Below are 25209 nucleotides of genomic sequence, written 5' to 3' on the forward strand. Positions count from 1 at the left end.
TGATCACCTTTTTAACTCTCTTGTCTTCTTTAGGAGTGAAACTTGATTTGGTTTATTCACCATTCATTCTTCTATAAGCTGTCTCAATCAACTATGAAGTCAGATGTGACCATGTCTAATTACATTTGCTGCACAAAGTAATGGCTAATAGAGTCGCAATTTATAATTTAAAAAAACTTGTCATGTACTAAATTTTGGAAATGCAGTATTCACTATTTAAATAAAAAATATCCAATTCATCAGTCTAAAATCAATAATTATATTTTGCTTAGTTCTCTATAAATATGTAAATTTAGTTAATTTTTATCCTTGGCTACTATAGTGAAATCACTAAAAGTTTAAAGTGATGAAATCTGGCAGTGACCCTTGTGACAGAGCTGTAGAGTTACTAGGTAACTAAATTTCATCTCTCTCTCCCTCTTTCTCAAACATCACTAAGTAAAAGTGCAGAAAAATGGAAGAAATTCATCAATGACCATTCCCTTCAAGATAAAACTTTGTGACACATGACATGACAAACTCTGTGATACATGACATGACATCAACAGAAACATAAGTGTACCATGGTTCATTTCCATACCATAAGCAGTTTTTAAGAAATAGAAGAGAAACAAATAAAGATTGAAATATAATCTTGTGACCTTTACCTTAAATATGGAACTCCAAATGTGAAACTCAGCAATATACACATGTCAAATTTAATTCATTTAACTTAAACAGCTCATTAAGTTACAGAGCAGAGGGGAAAACACAACTGATACTCAAACATATTGGCTGTGATCCTGACCTTGCTAAGACCTCCAGTACACAACAAATACAGCAAGTTTCATTCCTTAATATCAAATGGCTCAACTGTAAGAGAATGGGATGGAAAGTATAAAAGTAAAATTAAAATACTAACCCTTGACCTTGACCTTGAAAATGGAACCCCAGTGAGGTATGCAAGACATCAACTAATGCTGATATACAATGATACCAAGTTTCAGCCATTAATCTCAAATGGCTCTTAAATTATAGATAGGAAAGATGGGTGGAAAACATAAAATACTGACCTATGAGTATGATCCTGAAGATACAAACCACCAATACGCTACACAAGACAGTTTGTAATGATAAGGTATAAGCATAGCAAGTTTGATCCCTAAAGATGAAAGGACTCTAAAATTATAGAGTAGACTGTGATGGAACACTTACAATACTAACATGTGGCCACGACCTTGAAGATAGAACAACCAATGCAATAAACAACATCTCCCAATGATGATATACAAGTTTCATCCATTAATCACAAAATTCTCAATCATTATAGAGTGGAATGGAAAATGCGATGGAAAACTTAAATCACTAAGCCGTGACCTTGAAAATAGGACCCCCAATGTGGTATGCAACCCATCTTCCAATGATGATATATAATTATACGCAAGTTTCATCCCTTAATCTGATTAAATTTGACAACATGGCTACTGTTTATTTACCAGGATAAGGCTAACTGTCCCGCTGATCCAGATCCATACTACCTCATCTAGAGGCTGGACATCAGAATGTGATATTGCCATTTATGACCAGTCTGAATCATAGTCAAAATGGGAATGAGGACCTTCATCCACTGACTTGTCATTAATGACTGCTTCAGAACGTGATATTGACATTTATGACCAGTCTGAATCAGCCAAAATGGGAATGAGGACCTTCATCCATTGACTTGTCATTAATGACTACTTCAGAATGTGATATTGCCATTTATGACCAGTCTGAATCAGTCAAAATGGGAATGAGGACCTTCATCCATTGACTTGTCATTAATGACTACTTCAGAATGTGATATTGACATTTATGACCAGTCTGAATCAGTCAAAATGGGAATGAGGACCTTCATCCATTGACTTGTCATTAATGACTATTTCAGAATGTGATATTGCCATTTATGACCAGTCTAAATCAGTCAATATGGGAATGAGGACCTTCATCCATAGACAAATCATTAATGACTACTTCAGAACATGATATTGCCATTTATGACCAGTCTAAATCATAGTCAAAATGGGAACGAGGACCTTCATCAATTGACTTGTCATTAATGACTGCTTCAGAATGTGATAGCACCATTTATGACCAGTCTAAATTGTAGGATGAGAATGAGGATCCTTATCCATTGGGTTGTCATCAATGACAGCATCAGAACTTGACTCTGCATTCAAAGGTGTTCAAAGTAGAGATGCCCATGATATTTCGTCTGCAAAGGAAATTAGTTCTAGTGGTGAATTACTGAGACAGGATCAAATGCATTGTCAAACTGCAGCCGAACAGTTGTCAGTAAATCATATCCTCGGCATATTTCTGTATTCTGTCCTCATTTACTTTATCTGAAAGAAGCCTGTCTCACCCATGGCTAGCTGGCACTGACAGGATTTGATCTATCAAACCTCGGAGCATCGAAATACATCCACATAATGACACTTTCATCAGACATCACATAGACACAGAGGAGTTTTTAAGTAGAGTTGCATTTGTCTATTTTGCACATACCATGCATAAATATTTTCCTCCTCATCTCACCCTGCAGATCAGATTGCTATGATCTATATTTGTGAGTGGTCATCAGAAATGATTGGATTCTTTTCTTCATATCATTTCTATTATCACTTTAACTAAGATAAAAACAAACAAATTAAATTTACTCAATATACTTAAAATTCCAGCTGGACAGATGGACTGGCTACTGATTTGTGCACCTGTCCACTGTGAAATAAGCTGGCATCAGATTGGCAGGCTGGCAATAATTTTGCATGTTGCTACCAAAGCTGCTATGTTGCATAACACCAGTGAAACCTAGAACCCCACTACTACCTAAATATGACTCTTAACGGCAATAAATCATAATAATGAAATAAATAATGCGTTGAAAACCGATAGCTTGCATATGTAATTAATTTCTTAAAGAAGTTTATTGATTGAATATAAACAGCACTAACCTTATTAATGTTGCTTGTACGAAAAAAAATGGCATGCAGGGCAGGACAAATCTACTTGCCCAGTGCCAAGACCAAGCTCAAATTTGACTCTGGCAAGCCCATGGACAAGTTAAAAAAAAATAGAGATGGAGAGAGCATGAGACTGAGACTGAGAGAATGTTCAAAAGAATCGAGAGAGATTGTATTCAGTTTGTAATGCTTTGTTTTTTCTCTACAACCTTGCCACAGTATCTGTGCCTTTACTTAGCATTTATATGTATGCATGCTTTTATCACGTAAATGCCCAAAGTTTCATTTGCCTATTGATCCTTTATTTTACAATATAGATTATCAAAGGTGGTCACTTTCATCTAATAGTTAATGACAAGGTCAGTTTTGCATTGTCTTGCACAAACATTTCTTTGATAAACAGGGACAGGAGTTTAAGGAATAAATGCTATGTATTAAATGAATTACGAGATGAGGAGTTCTAGTTGTGTATGCCACAGCAATGATGTTGGTGAAAAGATCATGGGTAGGGGGAGGCATCCATGAATAAAGTTTCCACAATGAAAAAGAAAACTAGAGTCAATTAATTGTTAATTTCCTTTATTAAAAGTGATCCTGGATATGTTTCATCTGAATCTGAGATGGGGCTAAAAATGACCTTTACAGTACCTACCCCTTTATATTAACTTGTGTTATCCTCCTGAAAGCCTACTCAGATAATCTGATTATGATCATGATAAAAGGTGTAAAATTCCATGGCCTCAAGTTTAATAGGTTTTGTGCTATTGCACTAAAGTAGATACAAAACAAAAAAACATATTGACATGCATTTTTATGGGCATATATACATGCAGTTGTATTGATATGCAGACTTAAGGATATATGGACAAACAATCAAGCAGAACAATATGCCCCCTTCTACTACTGCTATGGGGAATAAAAACAAAATTTTTATAACTTCTTAATTGTGAGATACTTATCCAAATTTGCCTATTGTCTGCATCTAACAAATAAGCATTTCTCAGCATGATTGTTAAGAAGTTACATATAATAAAATATGTCCTCAGATACTGTATTTAAATGTCAGAAAACTAACCTTGAGGAAAAGGAAGTTTATATAGTAGATAATCTCCAGGTGGCGTGGTACAAGTTTCTCCAGTAGATGTACAGGCCAACGTTCCAGAGCTTCAGGAAGAATGGTGTGATTGGTGTAGGCGCATGTTCGAACTGTGATGTCCCAGGCCTTATCCCAAGTTAAGCCTTCAACATCCACCAGGATCCGCATCAGCTCTGGAATGGCCAGGGATGGGTGTGTGTCATTCAGCTGGATTGCAACCTGTACAGAAAGGGTTTATGGGTAAAATGGGTGTTTCCATGGAATACTATATATTACCTACAAACTAAGCTAGTATACAGCCTACCAGTTTGTCACTTTTAAAACCATTCATGAAATCTCTTATGCTGTAATCATCAGCCAAAAACTGATGCCTCAGCCTTACAGGCATGAAAAAATTAATGGAAAATGTGACATTCCTAATTTGATACAGTTCCTTACATTCTAATTTCTTAGGCTACTGTAAACTGATAGGCACAGAACAATACAGGTCAGTTATCCTAATGATAATTGGATCAGCACAATGGTCATAGGCATAGAACATCACAGGTCAGTTATCCTAATGATAATTAGATCAGCACAACAGTCATAGGCATAGAACAATACAGGTCAGTTATCCTAATGATAATTAGATCAGCACAATGGTCTATCCTAATTTATGAAACACTGTGTTGAGAAATCAACTGAATGCAAAAAAATTGTTCATCATATTTGTCATTACTACCTTGTTTACTTTGTTAAATGTTGCATATATTTTAACAATTCTGTTCAGTGAAATCAAGAGGAATTTCCCTGCTAAATTTTATATCCAGAATAAACCCTATCAGCCAATCTAAGTAGTGAAAACTCTCAAAACTGAACACCCTTGGGACCAAAATTAATTTTTGGTTTTCATAGGTTTTTGTTTTAAGGTGAGTACTGCATACATGAAAAATGTGTTTTCTTTATATATATGTAGTTGTACAAGCACATCATCATGGATACAAGCCTTAATTCTGAAGGTCCCCAAAACCATAAACATGTAATGAATTTCACTTGATCTGCAAAAGACTGAGAAATAACTTTTATTCATGTGTGTGTTTGAAAGAAGGAAAACACTTATTTAATTTGAGCGAGAGAGATATTAATGAGAGAACACGTGCACAAATTTAAGAAAGTTGTTTGCTTTAATTAGTTACAAATTAATGAAGTACTAGATGAACAAAATATGCTCAGTGTTGCCTTGTTTGCATAACTGAATATCGTTTTGCTAGGCTCCTTCCTGCAAAGTATCAAATTTAATGCTGCAGGATTGGTTAATAAAACCTGGGTTTTAATTTAAAACACAAAAAAGTAAATGCTGGCCATTTTTAAGGTGCAAAAACAAGATTATTGATTGTCAGCCCTAATTTGTGTTGGCATGTGTGATGAATAGTATATTTACCTTGCTTGCCTCTGGAACATTTCCAGGTCAGTGACTAACCAACAAGCCTACTATAGTACCTTGCTTGCCTCGGGAACATTTCCAGGTCAGTGACTAACCAACAAGCCTACTATAGTACCTTGCTTGCCTCGGGAACATTTCCAGGTCAGTGACTAACCAACAAGCCTACTATAGTACCTTGCTTGCCGCTGGAACATTTCCAGGTCAGTGACTAACCAACAATCCTACTATAGTACCTTGCTTGCCTCTGGAACATTTCCAGGTCAGTGACTAACCAACAATCCTACTATAGTACCTTGCTTGCCTCTGGAACATTTCCAGGTCAGTGACTAACCAACAAGCCTACTATAGTACCTTGTTTGCCTCTGGAACATTTCCAGGTCAGTGACTAACCAACAATCCTACTATAGTACCTTGCTTGCCTCTGGAACATTTCCAGGTCAGTGACTAACCAACAATCCTACTATAGTACCTTGCTTGCCTCTGGAACATTTCCAGGTCAGTGACTAACCAACAATCCTACTATAGTACCTTGCTTGCCTCTGGAACATTTCCAGGTCAGTGGCTAACCAACAATCCTACTATAGTACCTTGCTTGCCTCTGGAACATTTCCAGGTCAGTGACTAACCAACAATCCTACTATAGTACCTTGCTTGCCTCTGGAACATTTCCAGGTCAGTGGCTAACCAACAATCCTACTATAGTACCTTGCTTGCCTCTGGAACATTTCCAGGTCAGTGGCTAACCAACAAGCCTACTATAGTACCTCGCTTGCCTCTGGAATATTTCCAGGTCAGCGACTAACCAACAAGCCTACTATAGGCTTGTCAGAATAGATGAGTTTAAGTTTACTGGTGGGGGAATATCAAAGAAAGAAAAATTCAAGTCCAAATACAAATTCTGATAATGATGAGATTTCAATATAATGCTGGATTTCAAGGTATAAGAATTTGAAACTGAGATGAAGATCCAATCAACTAATCATTAACATAAAACAAGACATGATACTGATCAAAATTCATTTGATTTTATCAATAAAAATGAAGCAATAATCATCAGATTAGTGAAATATTCAAATTAAAAATGAAGTGTGACTATTACTGTAAAAAATCTGAAATAAACAAAATGAGTTAACTTCTGAGATTCCTATCCCTCTGGAACTATGTGTGTGAGATGGCCTATCTTGACTTTTAATCACAGCAAGAAACTAGTCTCATGTCTTGTGAGATCTCTCAGTATAGATCAACAGGCAAGACACACATGCATAACATTTACAGCAAGCCTTAATCACAAAACTTTGTGTTCCTCTGTGATAATGGGTCACATGTACCTTGTCAGGGAAGGTTTCAAAGGACGTTCTGACAGGATCTCGGCTCCCAAAACGTGAGGACTTGAATCGACGGATGATGTCCTGGAGAGTTGCAGCCACCAGGAAATATTCTTGCCTCAACCTCAGTTCCTTGCCCTCAAAGAACTGTTTTAATAGAATTTTAGATTCAAGTAATCAAGGAAATCATTTGAAACAAAACTGAAAAATTACACAGATCTGACATTTCCTGTATTTCAGCTAACATAAGCATGTTAAACTCTAACTGTATTTTATCTCGGACTATAATAGGCAGTTCTGACAAAAGAAACCATAAAAATTTTAAAGAAATGTTTTTAAAATATAATTTATTATATAGTTTATACTTTATCCTAGTTACATTATTTAATAGCATGATGAAATTATCATTATTTAATGCTTCCATTATATGTTCTAGATACCAGCACCTTGTAAACTGATGGTAAACCGTACAGTTTAAGTTGTACAATAGGAGCCCGACTTAAAATTGTCTATACAGTACAGAATTTTCCATAAGATTTGTTACTTCTGTTTGTAAAAATATTGTTATACTTGCCAATTTCTCATGTAATTTCTTAAGTGTCATGAAAAATGTACAATGTGATAATTTATCTACACTATATAATTTGTTAGTATGAAATTGACAAAGATGCTAAAGTACCCAGGGTTTGGGGTTATCAATAATCCTGACAGTATTTCTCCTTTGATAAGTCTGGTGTGACAGCTTTTGATTTTATTTTTTTAAATTTCTGAATGATATAATGCCACAAAAAAAATTGTATGTTTAAAATTTACTGTTTTTTTCCTCAAAAATAGTGAATAGACTTGTCATGAGAATAGTGAATAGACTTGTCATGAGAATAGTGAATAGACTTGTCATGAGAATAGTGAATAGACTTGTCATGAGATTAATATTGTATATCCTTTGCAGATACACATGTACATACATTGTCATTTGGGTAAAGAACTCTGGAGATGTTTTCAGCTTTATTCCTGTCACACACAGCCTGGATATAGTCACCATCATTGACTGTAAAATAAAACTAGTACTATCAGTATCAAAGACATCTGGAGATACACGTAATACTTTAAAATTACCAACAGAGTTGGCTTTGCATATAAACCAAACAGGAAATAAAGTCAACAGAAAAAACCAAGAGATCCTCAACTCTACAATAAGACCTGTAAAATAATCTATTTATTATGTGTCAAAGAGTGACAGAAATAGGATCAAATATCTTTTGGGTGCAAGACAAAACATACTGATTACTGGCACATAATGATAGCTTAAACAGGAAGAATACAGAAAGTTACCCATGCATAAGATATTCATTGGTACAACTCAGATATACCTCTCTATCTCTAACTGTTGGAGTTATGCCCAGGCTGATTTGGTGTGATGGATGAGCTAAAATTCTGGTCTGGGAAATACAGGTGCTGGTACATTTCATATTCCCACTACCCTTAAAACACCAAAGAGCAACTGTGATTACCTTTTTTTAATATCTAATCTCACCTGGATTAATTGATTTATACTCTCTTTTGCCATTTGTCAAAGCCATTTCAATCCAGGTAACTCATTTCCTGATGAGAAGACAACATACAAGTTGAATCCACAGCAACTATATGTAACCACTGCATGCCAAAGTTTTGATACTGCATCCACCATTTGCAAAAGTGCTCTTAAATAATGATGATCGTGCTTACATAAGATATTTTTTTACCTCTGAACATCTTGACAAATATTGTCACTTGAATAAAAGACCATCTTGGAGAAAAAGGTTGCTTCAATTAATAGCCAAACTTTAAATGAATCGTTACATTAAGCCTTAATAAATTTTTATATTTGTATAGTATCACTGAAGATAAATTTTATCTTTGAATCATTTTATGTTCTCATCAATAAATGGATGATTATTTAATAATAACAATAATGATTTCAAATAAAATTGTTAACAATGATCAATGCTGTTGAGGAAGCATACAAAACAAAATGAAAATGACTATTTGATACTTATTGGTTTCTACAAGTCATCTGACTTTGATTAATGAAGCCATTTAAATGTTGTTGTTGTTGTGGGGTTTAACACCATTTTCAGCACACGATAGGCTATACATGGCGGCTAGTATTAATGGTGGAGGAAGAACCCATGAAAACCCCGGAAAGAACCACCGACCCACGAGAAGCTACTGGCAAGCTTTTTCACATACCCACATTGGCCGAATCCGAGACTCGAACCCATGCAGACAGAGGTGAGATGGCAGTGATCCATAATGGAGAGCGCTTTAGACCACTCAGTCCCCCCCCACAATTAAATGTAAATGCTTGCTAAATAAACTTATGTCATAAATCATGCCCCACTCGATATTTGTGTGATACAATAATATCTTAAAGGAGTGGTGGCCATTACAAAGAGTATATGGTACCATATGTATGGACCAACTTGACCTTAAATGGCTTCACAGTGACAAACCAAAAATATATTCATAAACATGGATGACACACAACAGTGGCTATGATGGCAAATTGGTATAATTTGTAATAACAGTGTCTATGATGACAATTGGTATAATTTGTATTAATAGTGGCGATGACAATTGGTATCATTTGCAATAACAGTGGCTATGATGACAAATTGGTATCATTTATTGTTGTTGTAGTGTTTAACGCCATTTTACAGCACACGATAGGCTATACATGGCGGCCAGTATTAATGGTGGAGGAAGAACCTGGGAAAACCTCCAGAAAGAACCACCGACCCACGAGAAGCTAATGGCAGGCTTTCTCACATACCCACATTGGCCGAATCTGAGACTCGAACACACGCAGACAGAGATGAGATGGCAGTGGTCTGTAACGGAGAGCGGTATCATTTGTAATAATGGTGGATATGATGGCAAATTGGTATCATTGGTAATAACAGTGGCTATGATGACAATTGGTATCATTTGTAATAATAGTGGCTATGATGACAAATTGGTATCATTTGTATTAATAGTGGCTATGAAAAATTGGTATCATTTGTATTAATAGTGGCAATGATGACAAATTGGTATCATTTGTAATAATAGTGGTAATGATGACAAATTGGTATCATTTGTAATAATAGTGGTGATGATGACAAATTGGTATCATTTGTAATAATAGTGGCTATACCTGATGGCAAATTGGTATCATTTGTATTAATAGTGGCTATACTTGATGCCAAATTGGTGTCATTTGTGTTAAGAGTGACGATGACAAATTGGTATCATTTGTATTAATAGTGGTGATGATGACAAATTGGTATCATTTGTAATAACAGTGGCTATACTTGATGGCAAATTGGTATCATTTGTAATAACAGTGGTTATACTTGATGGCAAATTGGTATCATTTGTATTAATAGTGGCGATGACAAATTGGTATCGTTTGTAATAATAGTGGCTATACTTTATGGCAAATTGGTATCATTTGTGTTAATAGTGGCGATGATAAAAAATTGATATCATTTGCAATAATAGTAGCTATGATGGCAAATTGGTATCATTTGTAATAACAATGGCTACACTTGATGGCAAATTGGTATCATTTGTAACAATAGTGGCTATACTTGATGCCAAATTGGTATCATTTGTAATAATTGTAGCTATACTTGATGACAAATTGGTATCATTGGTAATAACATTGGCTATGATGACAAATTGGTATCATTTATAATAATAGTGGCTATGACAACAAATTGGTATCATTTAATCCTTTTAAGTCAGGATACTTTCTATCAAATCTAGACAACTTCAGGTTTTGAGAAGAGGCCATTTAAAGGTCTTCTATTTATAGTAACAGCAGTCATATCTGATGGCAGATCAGCTTCATTTATGCAAATTTTTAGGAAGCCATCTTTTGTCAAAATGCTTTCTGATGAATTGGTGTAAAACTTATAATTAGCAGTTCATGTGAAGTTATTTCAAGATTTTTCTGTTTTTAGTAATGGTGGCAACATTTGACAGTAGATCAGCATGCCAGGTTGCTTTCTGTCAAATTTTGTCAAATACTGTTGAGCAGTTTAATGATTTTTTTTTCTCATAGTAATGGTGGCTATATTGGATGTGAGACGAGCTTGTCACTTTATAGTAATGGTGGCTATATTGGATGTGAGACAAGCTTCAGTCACTTTATAGTAATGGTGGCTATACTGGATGTGAGATAAGCTTCAGTCACTTTATAGTAATGGTGGCATTAATCGATGTAAGATAAGCTTCAGTCACTTTATAGTAATGGTGGCTATATTGGATGTGAGACAAGCTTCAGTCACTTTATAGTAATGGTGGCTATATTGGATGTGAGATAAGCTTCAGTCACTTTTTAGTAATGGTGGCATTAATCGATGTAAGATAAGCTTCAGTCACTTTGTAGTAATGGTGGCTATAATGGATGTCAGATAAACTTCAGTCACTTTATAGTAATGGTGGCTATATTGGATGTGAGATAAGCTTCAGTCACTTTATAGTGATGGTGGCTATAGTGGATGTGAGATAAGCTTCAGTCACTTTATAGTAATGGTGGCTATAATGGATGTCAGATAAGCTTCAGTCACTTTATAGTAATGGTGGCATTAATCGATGTAAGATAAGCTTCAGTCACTTTATAGTAATGGTGGCTATATTGGATGTGAGACAAGCTTCAGTCACTTTATAGTAATGGTGGCTATAGTGGATGTGAGATAAGCTTCAGTCACTTTATAGTAATGGTGGCTATATTGGATGTGAGACAAGCTTCAGTCACTTTATAGTAATGGTGGATATACTGAATGTGAGATAAGCTTCAGTCACTTTATAGTGATGGTGGCTATAGTGGATGTGAGATAAGCTTCAGTCACGTTTCAGTCACTATAGCTCATTAAACACAAATGTGAAACTTACAGAAACTGAGGTTGAAGCTAGTGGGAGCCTTTGCTGACCAAAGTCTCAGGGTGTTAACAGTGTTGTTTCCATAACCAGGAATAGGGCTGTCATATGGCATGGCGAACACAACCTGCAACAGAAAACAAAAAACTAATTTATATCTTATAAATGGTACAAAGGTATCATGTCATATGAAAAATGGTCCTTTTATAGTATGGATCATGGTAATTCAATCTGCAAATAAATTAATGTTAATTCTAGCATCATTCGCGCATGTTCACAGATACATGAATTCTTAAAGAATGGAAGAAAAAATTCTATCAAACAAGTGTACCTCCCTGTTTTCAAAGTCATTACATATTTAACACAAATAGTAATATCAGTTGATTTGTCAAATTTTTAAATGACCAATGAAGAGTTTGAAGCCATTTTCCTTTATTTGAGCTACAATGACTTTTACTTATGACCTTTCACCCCAAAAAATCAATACACCTCTTCCTTTCCTCAAGTGCAAGCCATTGATCTAGGTATATGGTCACAAACTTTGATCCACTATTATTACAAATGATACCAATTTGCCATCAATATAGCTACTATTATTAAAAATGATACCAATTTGCCATCAAGTATAGCCACTGTTATTACAAATGATACCAATTTGCCATCATCGCCACTATTATTACAAATGATACCAATTTGCCATCATGTATAGCCACTGTTATTACAAATGATACCAATTTGCCATCATAGCCACTATTATCACCAATGATACAAATCTGCCATCTAGCCACTATTATCACCAATGATACTAATTTGCCATCAAATATAGACACTATTAATACAAATGATACCAATTTGCCATCATAGCCACTATTATTACAAATAACAGCAGAGCCACTATTATTACAAATGATACCAATTTACAATCAAGTATAGCAACAATTATTACAAAATGATACAAATTTGCATCAAGTATAGCAACAATTATTACAAAATGATACAAATTTGCATCAAGTATAGCCACTATTAATACAAATGATACCAATTTGCCATCAAGTATAGCCACTGTTATTACAAATGATACCAATTTGCCATCATAGCCACTGTTATTACAAATGATACCAATTTGCCATCAAGTATGCCACTGTTATTACCAAAGATACCAATCTGCCATCAAGTATAGCCACTATTAATACAAATGATACCAATTTGCCATCATAGCCACTATTATTAAAAATGATACCAATTTGTCATCATCGCCACTATTATTATAAATTACACCAATCTGCCATCATAACCACTATTATTACAAATGATACCAATTTGTCATCATAGCCACTATTAATACAAATGATACCAATTTGTCATCATCGCCACTATTATTATAAAATTACACCAATCTGCCATCATAACCACTATTATTACAAATGATACCAATTTGTCATCATAGCCACTATTAATACAAATGATACCAATTTGCCATCAAGTATGCCACTGTTATTACCAAAGATACCAATTTGCCATCAAGTATAGCCACTATTAATACAAATGATACCAATTTGCCATCATAGCCACTATTATTAAAAATGATACCAATCTGTCATCATCGCCACTATTATTATAAATTACACCAATTTGCCATCATAACCACTATTATTAAAAATGATACCAATTTGTCATCATCGCCACTATTATTATAAATTACACCAATCTGCCATCATAACCACTATTAATACAAATGATACCAATTTGTCATCATCGCCACTATTAATACAAATGATACCAATCTGCCATCAAGTATAGCCACTGTCATTACAAATGATACTATTCTGACATCATGTATATGGTCTTGGATAAAAGTTATTATGCAAAAAATCGTTTTTATTATGTAAATCACCATTACCATGACCTTGACTCCAAAACAATAAGCTTTTAATCTTGCCCATTGTGCAAGTCATCCACAAAAAATACACAGTCTAGAAATTTGTATGCAGTTCTTCTTTCAAACACAGTATCAGTATCGTTCACCTTTGATCCTAAAATACATAGGCTTCTTCCTCACTCCAAGTACAAGCCTCCCACAAGGTTTGGTAATTGTAGATGGTGGACAACTTGAGTTACTATGGAAACAGAAGGACGTAAGGACAATATCATGACATACACAAAAAATTATGCTGAGGCTACAAAAACTGTATTTAGGAAACCTATTATACATATAGGTGGTAAGGAAAATGATGTACACATACTTGTACATGTATGGAAGGTTTCCATAAAAAATGTTGAGACAGGTTTACAGTATAATTTTCTCTACATCTGACACTTGTCCCTGAATGACACATTTATCCAGTCTTGTAATGAAGACAAGTCTTACTGTACTTTGAGATTATGAAGCTCTATCAATGAACCTGTGTATCCACCCACTTGGACTTTGACCCTTCTTTGATAACCCTTCCGTAGAAATTGACCGGCAGAACATATTCTGGACGTGCCTTCTCCCAGGGGTTCCCATACCTCAGCCAATCATCTGGTTCCTCTGTCTGTAGAGAGAAAGTCACATTAAGGATGTAATTATGTGATATATCCCATTTTAATATGGCATACTAACACTTTAATTTCATCTGAACAACCTGTAGGTTGCATTTCATCCAAAAGGAGTCCTTTGAAGATAAAAATTCTTTATTTCAGACTGCAAAGTCCATATATCTAAATTAAATATAAATATAAATATACAATAAAAGTATTCAAACAAAAAAGATCACAGATATATTATGTACAATTATACATACAAATCTACAGCAACGGATTTTGTCCAGCATTTTTACAAACGAAATTATGTAACAAATGTCATAAGTCAATATAAATTTCATGAAACAATTTTTACTTTTAGATATTATTGTGATCACTCAGAACACATATTTTCTCCCTACTAAATATGTTATAGTTTACAAACATTACACAGGCCATGTTCCACCTTGGAAGGCTAAAAAAGACCAAAGACTATTATTATAACCAAGAACTAGCTTTCTTTGCATAAATTCACTACATTTTGTCTGTTGAGGAGCACAGTGCATTAACAAAAAGATTTGAATAATCTAGTATTGATATTCAAAGAACATGGCCATTAAGATGTACAGGGGGAGGAGATGGTAGTTTTAAAGAAGCCGGCTGAAAGACTACGCATATTGATTTTTGTGTATTATAGATATCATTCTTAGATGCGCATTGTTCTCATATCTTTAATAATTTCCTTCAACCTGTGATAGAAGGACTTATCAATGACATATCACCATTTAAACTAATATTGTTAAGAAATATGGAAAATGATGGACACCACTTACCATATATGTTGGGACACTGTTTGTTGGGACAGCATCAATTAATTTTTAAAGTAATTTTTTTGTGTGCACTGTATGTTCTGGAACACATCTTTTTGAGTCATAAGTTGTGAGACACTTTTAAATCATTTGAAAATTACATGTCAGTAAATGCACTCTAACTGAAATTTTATTTTATAAATATAAAACTGTACTTGAGATGAAATTCTTTATTCCACTGCATCCTCATGTCGTCAACCCAATCCTTCTTCTGCACACACACGATCCATTCTTTCGTTGTATGAATATTTTTTAGCTTTCTCATGCCATAAAAAATTATCGTTAGAGGCAACACATCACCTCAAGCAAAAACTGCAAGGACTAAAGTCAGGTTTTTAAAAATCTGCACCAATAATGTTAATTCGTGCACTTTTGACACCCATCTTATTGTCTGTTCATACAGGAATGAGATTAAAGTACATTAAAATTTCATCCATGTTAATGGTCATATTGTTGACAAATTTGTCTACTCTTCTGGCATTCACAAATTCATCAAATGATTTTATTTTCTCTAAATCTTCTGGATGATGTGAGGTCATTGATTTCCGTGCACGAAGTACTACATTGGTCATTTTAAAAATTGTTCCATAGTTTCAATTTATTTTCAAAATGCCAGTGAATACTGGTGAAAAGGAGCCAATGTTAGCTTCCTTATTTCAGCTGTCTTTGTATATATAAAAAAATAATAAAAAATAAAATATGCACACTTACAAGAATCCAAAGTCAGCTTCCAAGGTCAGCTTGCTTTGTAATAAAAAATCCTTTGTACTGATATATTTTCAATAAAACAATCAGCACACTTACAAGAATTCCGAGGTCGGCTTGTTTTGTAATAAAATAACATTTGTAATGATATCCTTTCAAAAAAACCAACAAAAAACCAGCTTTAAAGTAGTCAAAGTCAGCTTATGAAAGCAGCCTCCTTTGTAATAAAAATAACCTTGTCTTTGATGTCCTGTAGGTAAGTTCAAACAATGAGTTTGCTGCTCGCTGCCAGATGTGTCTTTTCACCACCTGGGCTTCTATTTGCTTGGCATCTATAGTTATAATTAGTACAAATGGGCATTAATATCTGTGGGTAAAGGCTATACGCAACAATAACTTGCTTTAATTATACTGATTGTAACCTATGCCAGCGAAGTGAATGTATTTTCAAACAACGATTTTTATTTGCGAGATATTGTCACATAGTTAACCTGGATATAATGCAGTCTTTGTTATTTTGCACCTAACACCATGTCATGCATGAATGGCAGTTGTCTTTAAGCGATCAGTTGATTTTCCCCCTGTTATTTTCGATGTTACTGGATCCCATATTCAGTCAGATAACACATTCAGACCTCTGAGTACAACCAAACACAATTTGTTTCTGAATGTTCATGTCAATGAACAATGTATCATGCATTATGGGACATAAGCGATAAACACTAAAGTAAGAAAGCCTGCAATACATATATGGAGTTTGTAAATATATAAGATTCTTTAATACTTATCATGAAATAAAAGCAATAAATGATAACAATACAAGGTTAGTTTCTTTCATTTTATTATCATATAAGCATTTTGTTTTTCTATTTTATTCCAATGTGCAGTGGTGGTGAGAGGAGAGCACAAATTCAATACAAATTTACTTCGTTTCTTAAGTCTAGGGACATATGACCTTGGTGGAAAAAGTTTCACCATAAGTTCTGAGACAGGAATTTTTGTGTCCCAATATATACGGTAAATGGCTAGATTAAGATAGGTATCATGTGAGATCAACAATAACTCTAGAGAATGTTATCTTTGGTCTGCTCTACAGGAGTTTTTATTTTATTGTATTGTGTCCCAATATATACGGTAAATGGCTAGATTAAGATAGGTATCATGTGAGATCAACAATAACTCTACAGAATGTTATCTTTGGTCTGCTCTACAGGAGTTTTTATTTTATTGTTATTGTGTCCCAATATATACGGTAAATGGCTAGATTAAGATAGGTATCATGTGAGATCAACAATAACTCTACAAAATGTTATCTTTGGTCTGCTCTACAGGAGTTTTTATTTTATTTTATTGTGTCCCAATATATATGGTAAATGGCTAGATTAAGATAGGTATCATGTGAGATCAACAATAACTCTACAAAATGTTATCTCTGGTCTGCTCTACAGGAGCATGATACAAAAATCTACCAATAAAAGCTGGTCACTGAGATCTAGATTTCATAGATATGAATACAAGCAAAAAAAGAAGAATGCAATCATCAAGTTTCATGGCCGCATAAGCAACAAAGTGACTAAAATGGCATTAAACTGACAAATAACATTATCAGCTGTGCTTTTCAGGAATCTGCTGTAACAATTTAACAGATCAATCTGCACTCAATATAAAAGTAACAATGATAAGAAAAAAGAACATCAGAAAAGTTATCCCCAAGTATCATCTTTGTTTGCAATAACAATGCAATATTACTCAAATATTCTCGTCAGCATGATGAACAAAAACAAATTAAATTCAACAAATTTCTTTATCTTATTTACCTGCCACCCATTTCTTATCTTTTGTTCAAATATTCCATAGTCATAGCGAATGCCATATCCATATGCAGCTAGACCCAGGGTTGCCAAAGAATCCAGAAAGCAAGCTGCTAGACGACCTAGACCACCATTTCCTAGACCAGCATCCTCTTCTATTTCCTCTAATTCTTCAATGTCAAGGCCAAGCTAAAAAATAAGATTCAATTCAACTTAAAATTAGAAATATGTTTATGGAATAAAAAATGACCTGCATACTAACCTTAACACAAAACTTTGACTGACATATGAATGTATGGACTGACAAATAAACTCTATAAGCCTCTTTCATGTTTGTGGCAGAGCACAAAAATGGATAAATGTAAACCAAATTTCTAACAAAAAACAATGCATATAGCATTTTTACAGGTGTGGCTAGTTGAGTTCATTTTATTTCTATCAACTATCTGTAAATTTTGTATGCTTGTCATTGTTTTATAATCAGAATCTCTTGTAATCTCTTTCAAATGTGCAAAGATATGGGAAACTAAAGATATAATTATTCCAATCATGACAGAAGCATAAAAAAAACTCATCATGCTATTTTCATTTATAAAGAATTTAACAAAACCACAATCTTTTCATTAATATTACTTTTTCTTTTTCTGAGCTTTGATTTACTGTCAAAATTTTATTTCAATTTAAGTGTCACAACAAAAACTAGTTTCTATTTTTTGATTTACTATTTTTACTTTCTAAAACATCGTAAAAATTATGACAATTAATAATAATCCATCTGTTAAAGACTCGTATGTACCAAAAGCATGTATAAATCCTTTTATTTATTAAATGCAGGTACCTGGGTTTTGGTTTTTTTGCACAATGATACCCAAGGGTGATTTATGTATATTGCACAATATTTCAAAATAGTTTATTCGGTTCATCCTATGCCACACATGTGAAGTGCTTTCAATGGGAAAAAATGAATGCTTCCAGCGCACAGACAATGTATGACGACACCATCTGTGTATAAATGCCTCACCGTAAGATCAAATCTTCATATTATGGAATGTCTTGGCAGTGAGCGGCCTACTTTAAAGACTTGCACATGTTCAGCTGTAGAGGTATGTGAATTATTAATTTCTTGTGTATATGTTATTATAACTATTGTACTACCACGTTTATTTTTGTATGTTTGCTATGTAGCTTCGTTTTATGTAGTATAATGGAACTATTTTCTATTCTTGTTTGTGACTTAGCAAGGGATTTATATTAGCAATATAAAGTTGCATTTGTAAGAAATGTTTAGTACCATAGGATTCTTGTCGGGCATGGTTAGGTTTACTTTTGAACCTGTTTGTTGTTTTGTAATTGTGCCGATAATGTAATCTGTATAACATCATTACGTTTTATCGTATATGCCAGTGTCATTCAGAGTACATGGTGTTAGATGTATTTTCAGCTGACCCAAGTGATCACAGAATTATCAGAGTGATCGGAGCCGACATGGTACCAGTTGCAGCGCTAAACATAGCAGCTGTGTAACTGAACCATAGCAGTTATAGACCTGAATAAACAGTGTTGCTGGTCGAGCAGCAGGTGATCGAGCATTGCTGACCAAGACTGGTGGGTGCCGACTGCTTGACTGACCAACCCGGAATACTAATGGCTTGACTGGCCAGTGTGACTGGTGATGGAGTGTGTAACTCCATACATTTGATCTTTTAGCCATTGGCTGATTTCTGGGGGTTTGTAAAACAAAGTGTGTTTTCAGGACTGTAAAGATAATTTGTATATCTGTCCCTTTTGTTTACATAATTTCACTATTTGAGTGAACACATTTTACTATATGAGTAAAATTCTACATTTGTTTTACTATTTGAGTAAAACACATCAATCTTTTCATTGTGAAATCACTGTGAATCATTCATTCCTTGACCCTGCACTGTGTAAGGTCATTTATTTGTATTTTCATTATTAAGTCCATTCATTTTATGTTAATTGATCCAATATTTGGATCATATACATGCACATATTAATCAAAATTAATTGCTCATTCAAGTCATTCATTATTAAACATTGTATCTGTATCACCATCAGAAGTGTTCTGCTGTAAATCCGAAATCCCACCCAGTTATCTTGTTACACATACACATGGGGCTTTTTATGAAGCTGTTGTAAAGTCAATCTGTGATTTATAATAAATCAATTTATCATTACATCTCTAAATCTCACCTGATACAGTGCCTCATCACAGGAACTCTGAATACCCAGGTTGACCATGGTGTTGGACAGGGTACGACCCATGTAGAACTCCAAGGACAAATAATACACCCTCTGAAAACTCAAGGAATATAGTTACATTTTTATTGTTATTAACAAAAAGCAGAATAACCTCTATGCTTGAATAATCCCTCCAATTTACCCAGTCATCAGCATCTACTTGGACTTAACCACTGTTTCATCCAAAAGTGACTCAGTTATTATTTCAAGTAATGAAAAACAGTGGCAATATGATTTGCCTACACTATATGGATACTCAGCGGCTGGCATATCATAGTACATTGCCAATTTTGCAATATTCTGTCAATAGTATATCAATAAATCATTTGTTCTGTTTCTTTTGTTTGTCTTTAACAATTTCTTTTATTCTAGGCCAAAAGATTTTCAGAAATGTGTCCACTGACAAAATGGCTAAATATACTTTGCATCCAGCCTGTTACAAAACAATATAAAATGACAGACCTGGAGCCTGAAGTCAACTATAAAAGCTGGTACTCAATAAAAAAGGAAAATTCACATTTCTTGCAGCAGTTTTGACTGATATTATTCAATAAAATTGTAGGCAATTTTCCATTATTGAGAATCTGATGTGGAAGTGAAGTTCCTTAGTAGGACAATAAAATGACCACATGATGAAACTTTGACTTTCTCTTCACTCTTTAATATTACTTTAAACTTTTGAAGATTTTCTGAATATACCACACTATGTATCCCAATACACTTTTCTGTATTGCAATACATAATACACCATCCTGTATTGCAATACACAATACACATATTCTGATGATACCCAACCCATCTAGAGAACAGAAATTGTGTCCACATTTTATTATGATATTTATATTAATTACTATTACCTAAATAGGACTTAATATCCTGTTACCAATATTTATGACAACAAATATAATTAGTTCAGCAAGTTTTTCTGGGCATTAAATTGTTGTAGAAAACAACCAAATGTATCAATAACATTTATGCATGTTAATTTATAGACGAAATGTTTACTTATCAACAGTGATTGGCATGTACGAACCACCACTCATCCAAAGACAAATACACATGGTTCTACTGGTGGTTGGACAAAAATAAAATGTCCACCACACATAAGATTTTACTGCTGAATTCTAACACTTTTAAAAATAGAAGATTTTTAAAAACATCTTTATGAATAAAAACAAAATTTGGATGTGTTCTATCCCCACATTACAGAAACCAGTCTACTAGGGACTGCAAATATTATACAGATGCAATGATGTATGGCTGAGTAATTGGCTTAAGAGGAACAACATGTGCACTGTATAGAACATGCTGTTAATTGATTCCCCTACTATTGTAATCTGGACGAATGGGGAATTTTTATGAGGTGTTATAAGAAAGGGATCCAAGTCAGTCCATGAAGGCTTTTGTGTCTTGGATTAAGAATTGGCAGACCTTAGGTGGAGGTGAAATAATAAGACCTAGCAAGACCAAAAACTCATTTCAGCAGAAATGAGTTGCATTTTGAGTTATTGTGTTGTTTAATTGTTACTGTGTTATTTAATATGTCTTTAGATGAATATTTAAAGACAGCTCATGTATTTTTTCTGTTGTTCTTCAAGTCTTGTTAAAATGTTGAAACATACCCTTTCTCCCAATACCCCCAAAAACCCACTGGGTAAGCAATATGAGACTCAGTTCGTCCAGCTCATAAACTTCCTCCTCAGGGTGAACTTAGCATGGAGGAGTATTAAAGAGCAGTCAGCAACCTTAAAAAAACCAGCCATAGAAAACTGATGTGAACTTTTTTTTGCAGGCTAAGCATGGTTATTTTGACATTGCTACCGTTAAAGCTGATACTGCAAGAACATTCTCCACTTATCACAAAATACAATGCGAGACAAGAGGAAATCTGGATAGCAAATTATTGAGATTCTGTTAGGTGTGAAACAACAGTTACAATGAATGTCATATGTGGTCACCAGTCAGAGATCTTGTAAAGAAAACTTAAAATATTTGTGGATTTTAAAAAAAAACTCTTTACAGTAAACTCTGAGAGATAAAACTCTTCCCTATTTGTTTAATGTGCAATACACTGACTGGTATTCAATCTTTATTATTGTATTCCATTAATTCATGTTCAAAACTAGACATTTTATTATAATATGAAGAGAATGCTTATTTATTTTTTTTTAAATAACGTTTTTCTTTTCAATACCCCTGAAACACATAAAATCTTCATCTATTACAGATTGATAATAAAGATATAATCTTTCTGAAATGGCTTAACATACAAGCATCTAGATATTAACAATTCGATTAAAAGCTATTTCTCTTTTCAAGCAGAAAGACTTTAGAGTAGCCTATTAACAGTCCTCATCTGTCTTGTCTTGTGTGTCAGGTATTGTTTCAACATTGTGTGCTCATGGGATATTTACCAGTTCTTTGTCTCACAGTCAATCCTACCACAGTACTTGCTAACTGGAATTAACCTGTTTCAGCATGTCATAATTTGGCAGCTATTACCAAGTTGTAAGTACTGGTCTTATTGAGGGATTTTCTTCAGTGTAAAATTGACATTTGGGACAAAAATTTCTTTATTTGGAGCTAAGGGATTTTGGTTTACAGGGGTGGGGGTAATGATGTTATTACTGAAGAAAGTCCAAATTAAAATTTCAGTTTTTTTGACATTCTGAAATTCAATATACAGTACAACTTTCCATTCAGGAAGAATAGCAATAAGAAAGTTATCAAGATGGCTGATCACTACCATTTTCATTTCGTACCAACTAGACATCAAAAGAACTCTTCTGGAAGACTTTTTATTCAACAGGAGTATCCATATGAGAGGTCAGATCAATACAATTTTCATTTAGGACAAACTTGATATCACCAGATGTCTTTTTTTGTCACATGACCATTCAGGAGGAGCAGTGATAACAAGATTTTCAATATGGCCTCAATAACAGCCATATTGTAAATTCAAGACTCATAGTACCAAAGTAAACCTATGGAAATATCACTGTAGTAAAAAATCCAATAACTTCCAAATTCTAAATACCCTGAGTAAACCGGTAAATCTCATTATATGCCCATTTTTGAGACAAACTCTGGAGAAAACCATGCAAACCACAGCTTATTTTAAAAACTACACGTCTGAAACATACTTCCAATTCCACACCATGAAAATCACTATACAATTGTCTTGTGTGAAGTCTGCCAATATAAAACAGCTTGAAGATTACTAAGACAACAAAATTCACAAAGCAAACGTTGACAATAAGGTCCATATAATCACTATAAGATCTGTGTTTGGCTACAGATATGTCAAGTCTTTTGCATGATAAAATGAAAATTATAACATTCAAGATTTGGGATTCTTTATGCATAATATGATCTGGATACATGTATATAATTTGCAAGCAAAATGAAAACAATAAGTTTATCAATATTGCTATTTCTCATTTAAACATCTTTTCATATACATGTAATTCAAATATTTGGATCATAAGTTCAGATCCATTCAACAATTAGAGTCACAAATCAGATATTCCATCTGTACTATTCCCTCCTTAAAAAAGGTGCATTTATCATTATCACTTGAATGAGTTTGTTACCTTTAATGTTAGGCTTGTAGCAATATTTCTAGGAAGAAATGGCCCATTCAACCTCTCCAGTTGCAGAAACTAAATACCTGGTCCAAACTTTCACATTTACCATGTCACTTATGTATTTTACTTCCTAAAAGATCTTCATATAAACTTATCATTTTCTCTTAAACTAAAGAACAAAGTTTTCTCAGAAACTGCAAGAAAACTATTCCAATATCCAAAAACTTTCTAATTTTCCTTATTCCATTTCACCATGCAGACCTGATACCAAGACAATGTCATTAAGAATCCACATGGTTGTCTTAAAGAACAATGGAGAATCACTGTACAAATTGTTTAAAATTTAAATCAATAACTGACCTTGCTAGTCTTCCATGCTCTACAAGACTTATCATGTGGACAGGTAACCACACTTCCACACTTTCTCAGTTTACCTACTTCCTGGCATAAAGGTGAACATTAGGACATGGTTATTATTACAGGGTCACAAACTACATGCCTCCAATTGTAAACACTTCTAAAGTAATTATAATCAGTGATGCCAACCATCTTATTACATGAAACTAATTTTTAAATACCTGAATGAGAGGTGTGTACATAAATCTGGAGGTTTCAGAAATTTTATACAAAATGTCATGACTACAATGTTAAAATTGTCTCCTTTGCATTTTTTCCGTATATAATAATCTGTACTGAGCTTCTATATGCTGATGACAGCCATCAAAGTTCCAATCCCAATGGTTATACAAAAAGGAAACTGAATTTGCAGTTCTATAATTGAATTTAACATTGTTTTTGGATAAATGATAACACAAGTTGGTACGTGTATATTTGAAGTTTAGATTGAAAGACATGAAAATTCACTGCAAATACACCTCATTTCATCCACTGATATATCATTGAATATCACTGAATCTGTAATGTTAACAGGTGCACCTAAAGTCAGGAGTAACAGCATAGAGGTACAAGCATGAAGATGCAGCTGTTTTCAAGTCAACATGTGCCAGTGAAGCAGGCTGCAATGTACAAATTGCTCATCAGGATATACATGTACATGTGTATCACCAACTGTTCCTAGTCTGATAGGAAAAACTGTTGACATTCATTAACAGTCACATATTGCTTGCAGTCTCTTTGCTTCTGATATACATCCCTGATACATTAGGCAAACATGCAAAAAGTGCATCAAATGTCTCATATGTAAGTAAGGAAACTGTCGCTTTGATATTAACTCCACTACCTTCAAGTGTTCCACTGAAATATTTACCTGCCATCCATACTCACTTATAAGATGAGTCAAACTGCAAACAACAAAGATCCTGATCTGCTGAAACATAATGCACCTGCAGATCAGGGTCTGTGTTGTTTATTCTACTGATAACTTCTAACAAACCGTACCCTTTCTAAATCACACCTAAAAATGAATCTAGAACAAGTCACAATCTAGTACTATCAAGGAGAAATTATCCATAATGAAATTCGAAACTGTTTTAGTTTATTAATGAAAGATCTTGAAGAAAAAAAAAAGAAATGTCATCTAACAATAGATGTTCATGCAGTCAACCAGAAACTGCAAAACATTTTCTCTAGGACTGTACAAAATATGTTACCCTCAGAAATACAAAAATTGGAATATTCTCCCATATTATAGATATAACTTTGTTATTAGATGGAAACCGGGATTGCAGCCAGTTGAGGTCAACAGGATCTTCAAGGCAGTTCATAAGTAGCTCAGAATTACAA

The 25209-nt window shown here is 34.0% G+C and overlaps 1 protein-coding gene across 1 annotated transcript in view; it reads right to left on the bottom strand.

Moving 5' to 3' along the window:
- LOC149804304 (glycogen phosphorylase, muscle form-like) overlaps positions 1–25209 on the bottom strand; it is a 79862-nt gene that overhangs the window by 29515 nt on the left and 25138 nt on the right. Inside the window, exons 2-8 of the mRNA XM_089938632.1 lie at positions 19832–19933; positions 17624–17806; positions 14133–14264; positions 11746–11857; positions 7791–7873; positions 6829–6972; positions 4057–4296 (exon numbers count right to left, since the gene is read on the bottom strand). Coding sequence (XP_089794758.1) covers positions 4057–4296; positions 6829–6972; positions 7791–7873; positions 11746–11857; positions 14133–14264; positions 17624–17806; positions 19832–19933 — 996 coding nt within the window. The remainder of the gene's footprint in view (positions 1–4056; positions 4297–6828; positions 6973–7790; positions 7874–11745; positions 11858–14132; positions 14265–17623; positions 17807–19831; positions 19934–25209) is intronic.

Source organism: Sinohyriopsis cumingii, chromosome 2 (assembly GCF_028554795.1).
Source record: "Sinohyriopsis cumingii isolate HCF-2022 chromosome 2, ASM2855479v2, whole genome shotgun sequence".
Taxonomy (NCBI): Eukaryota; Metazoa; Mollusca; class Bivalvia; order Unionida; family Unionidae; genus Sinohyriopsis; species Sinohyriopsis cumingii.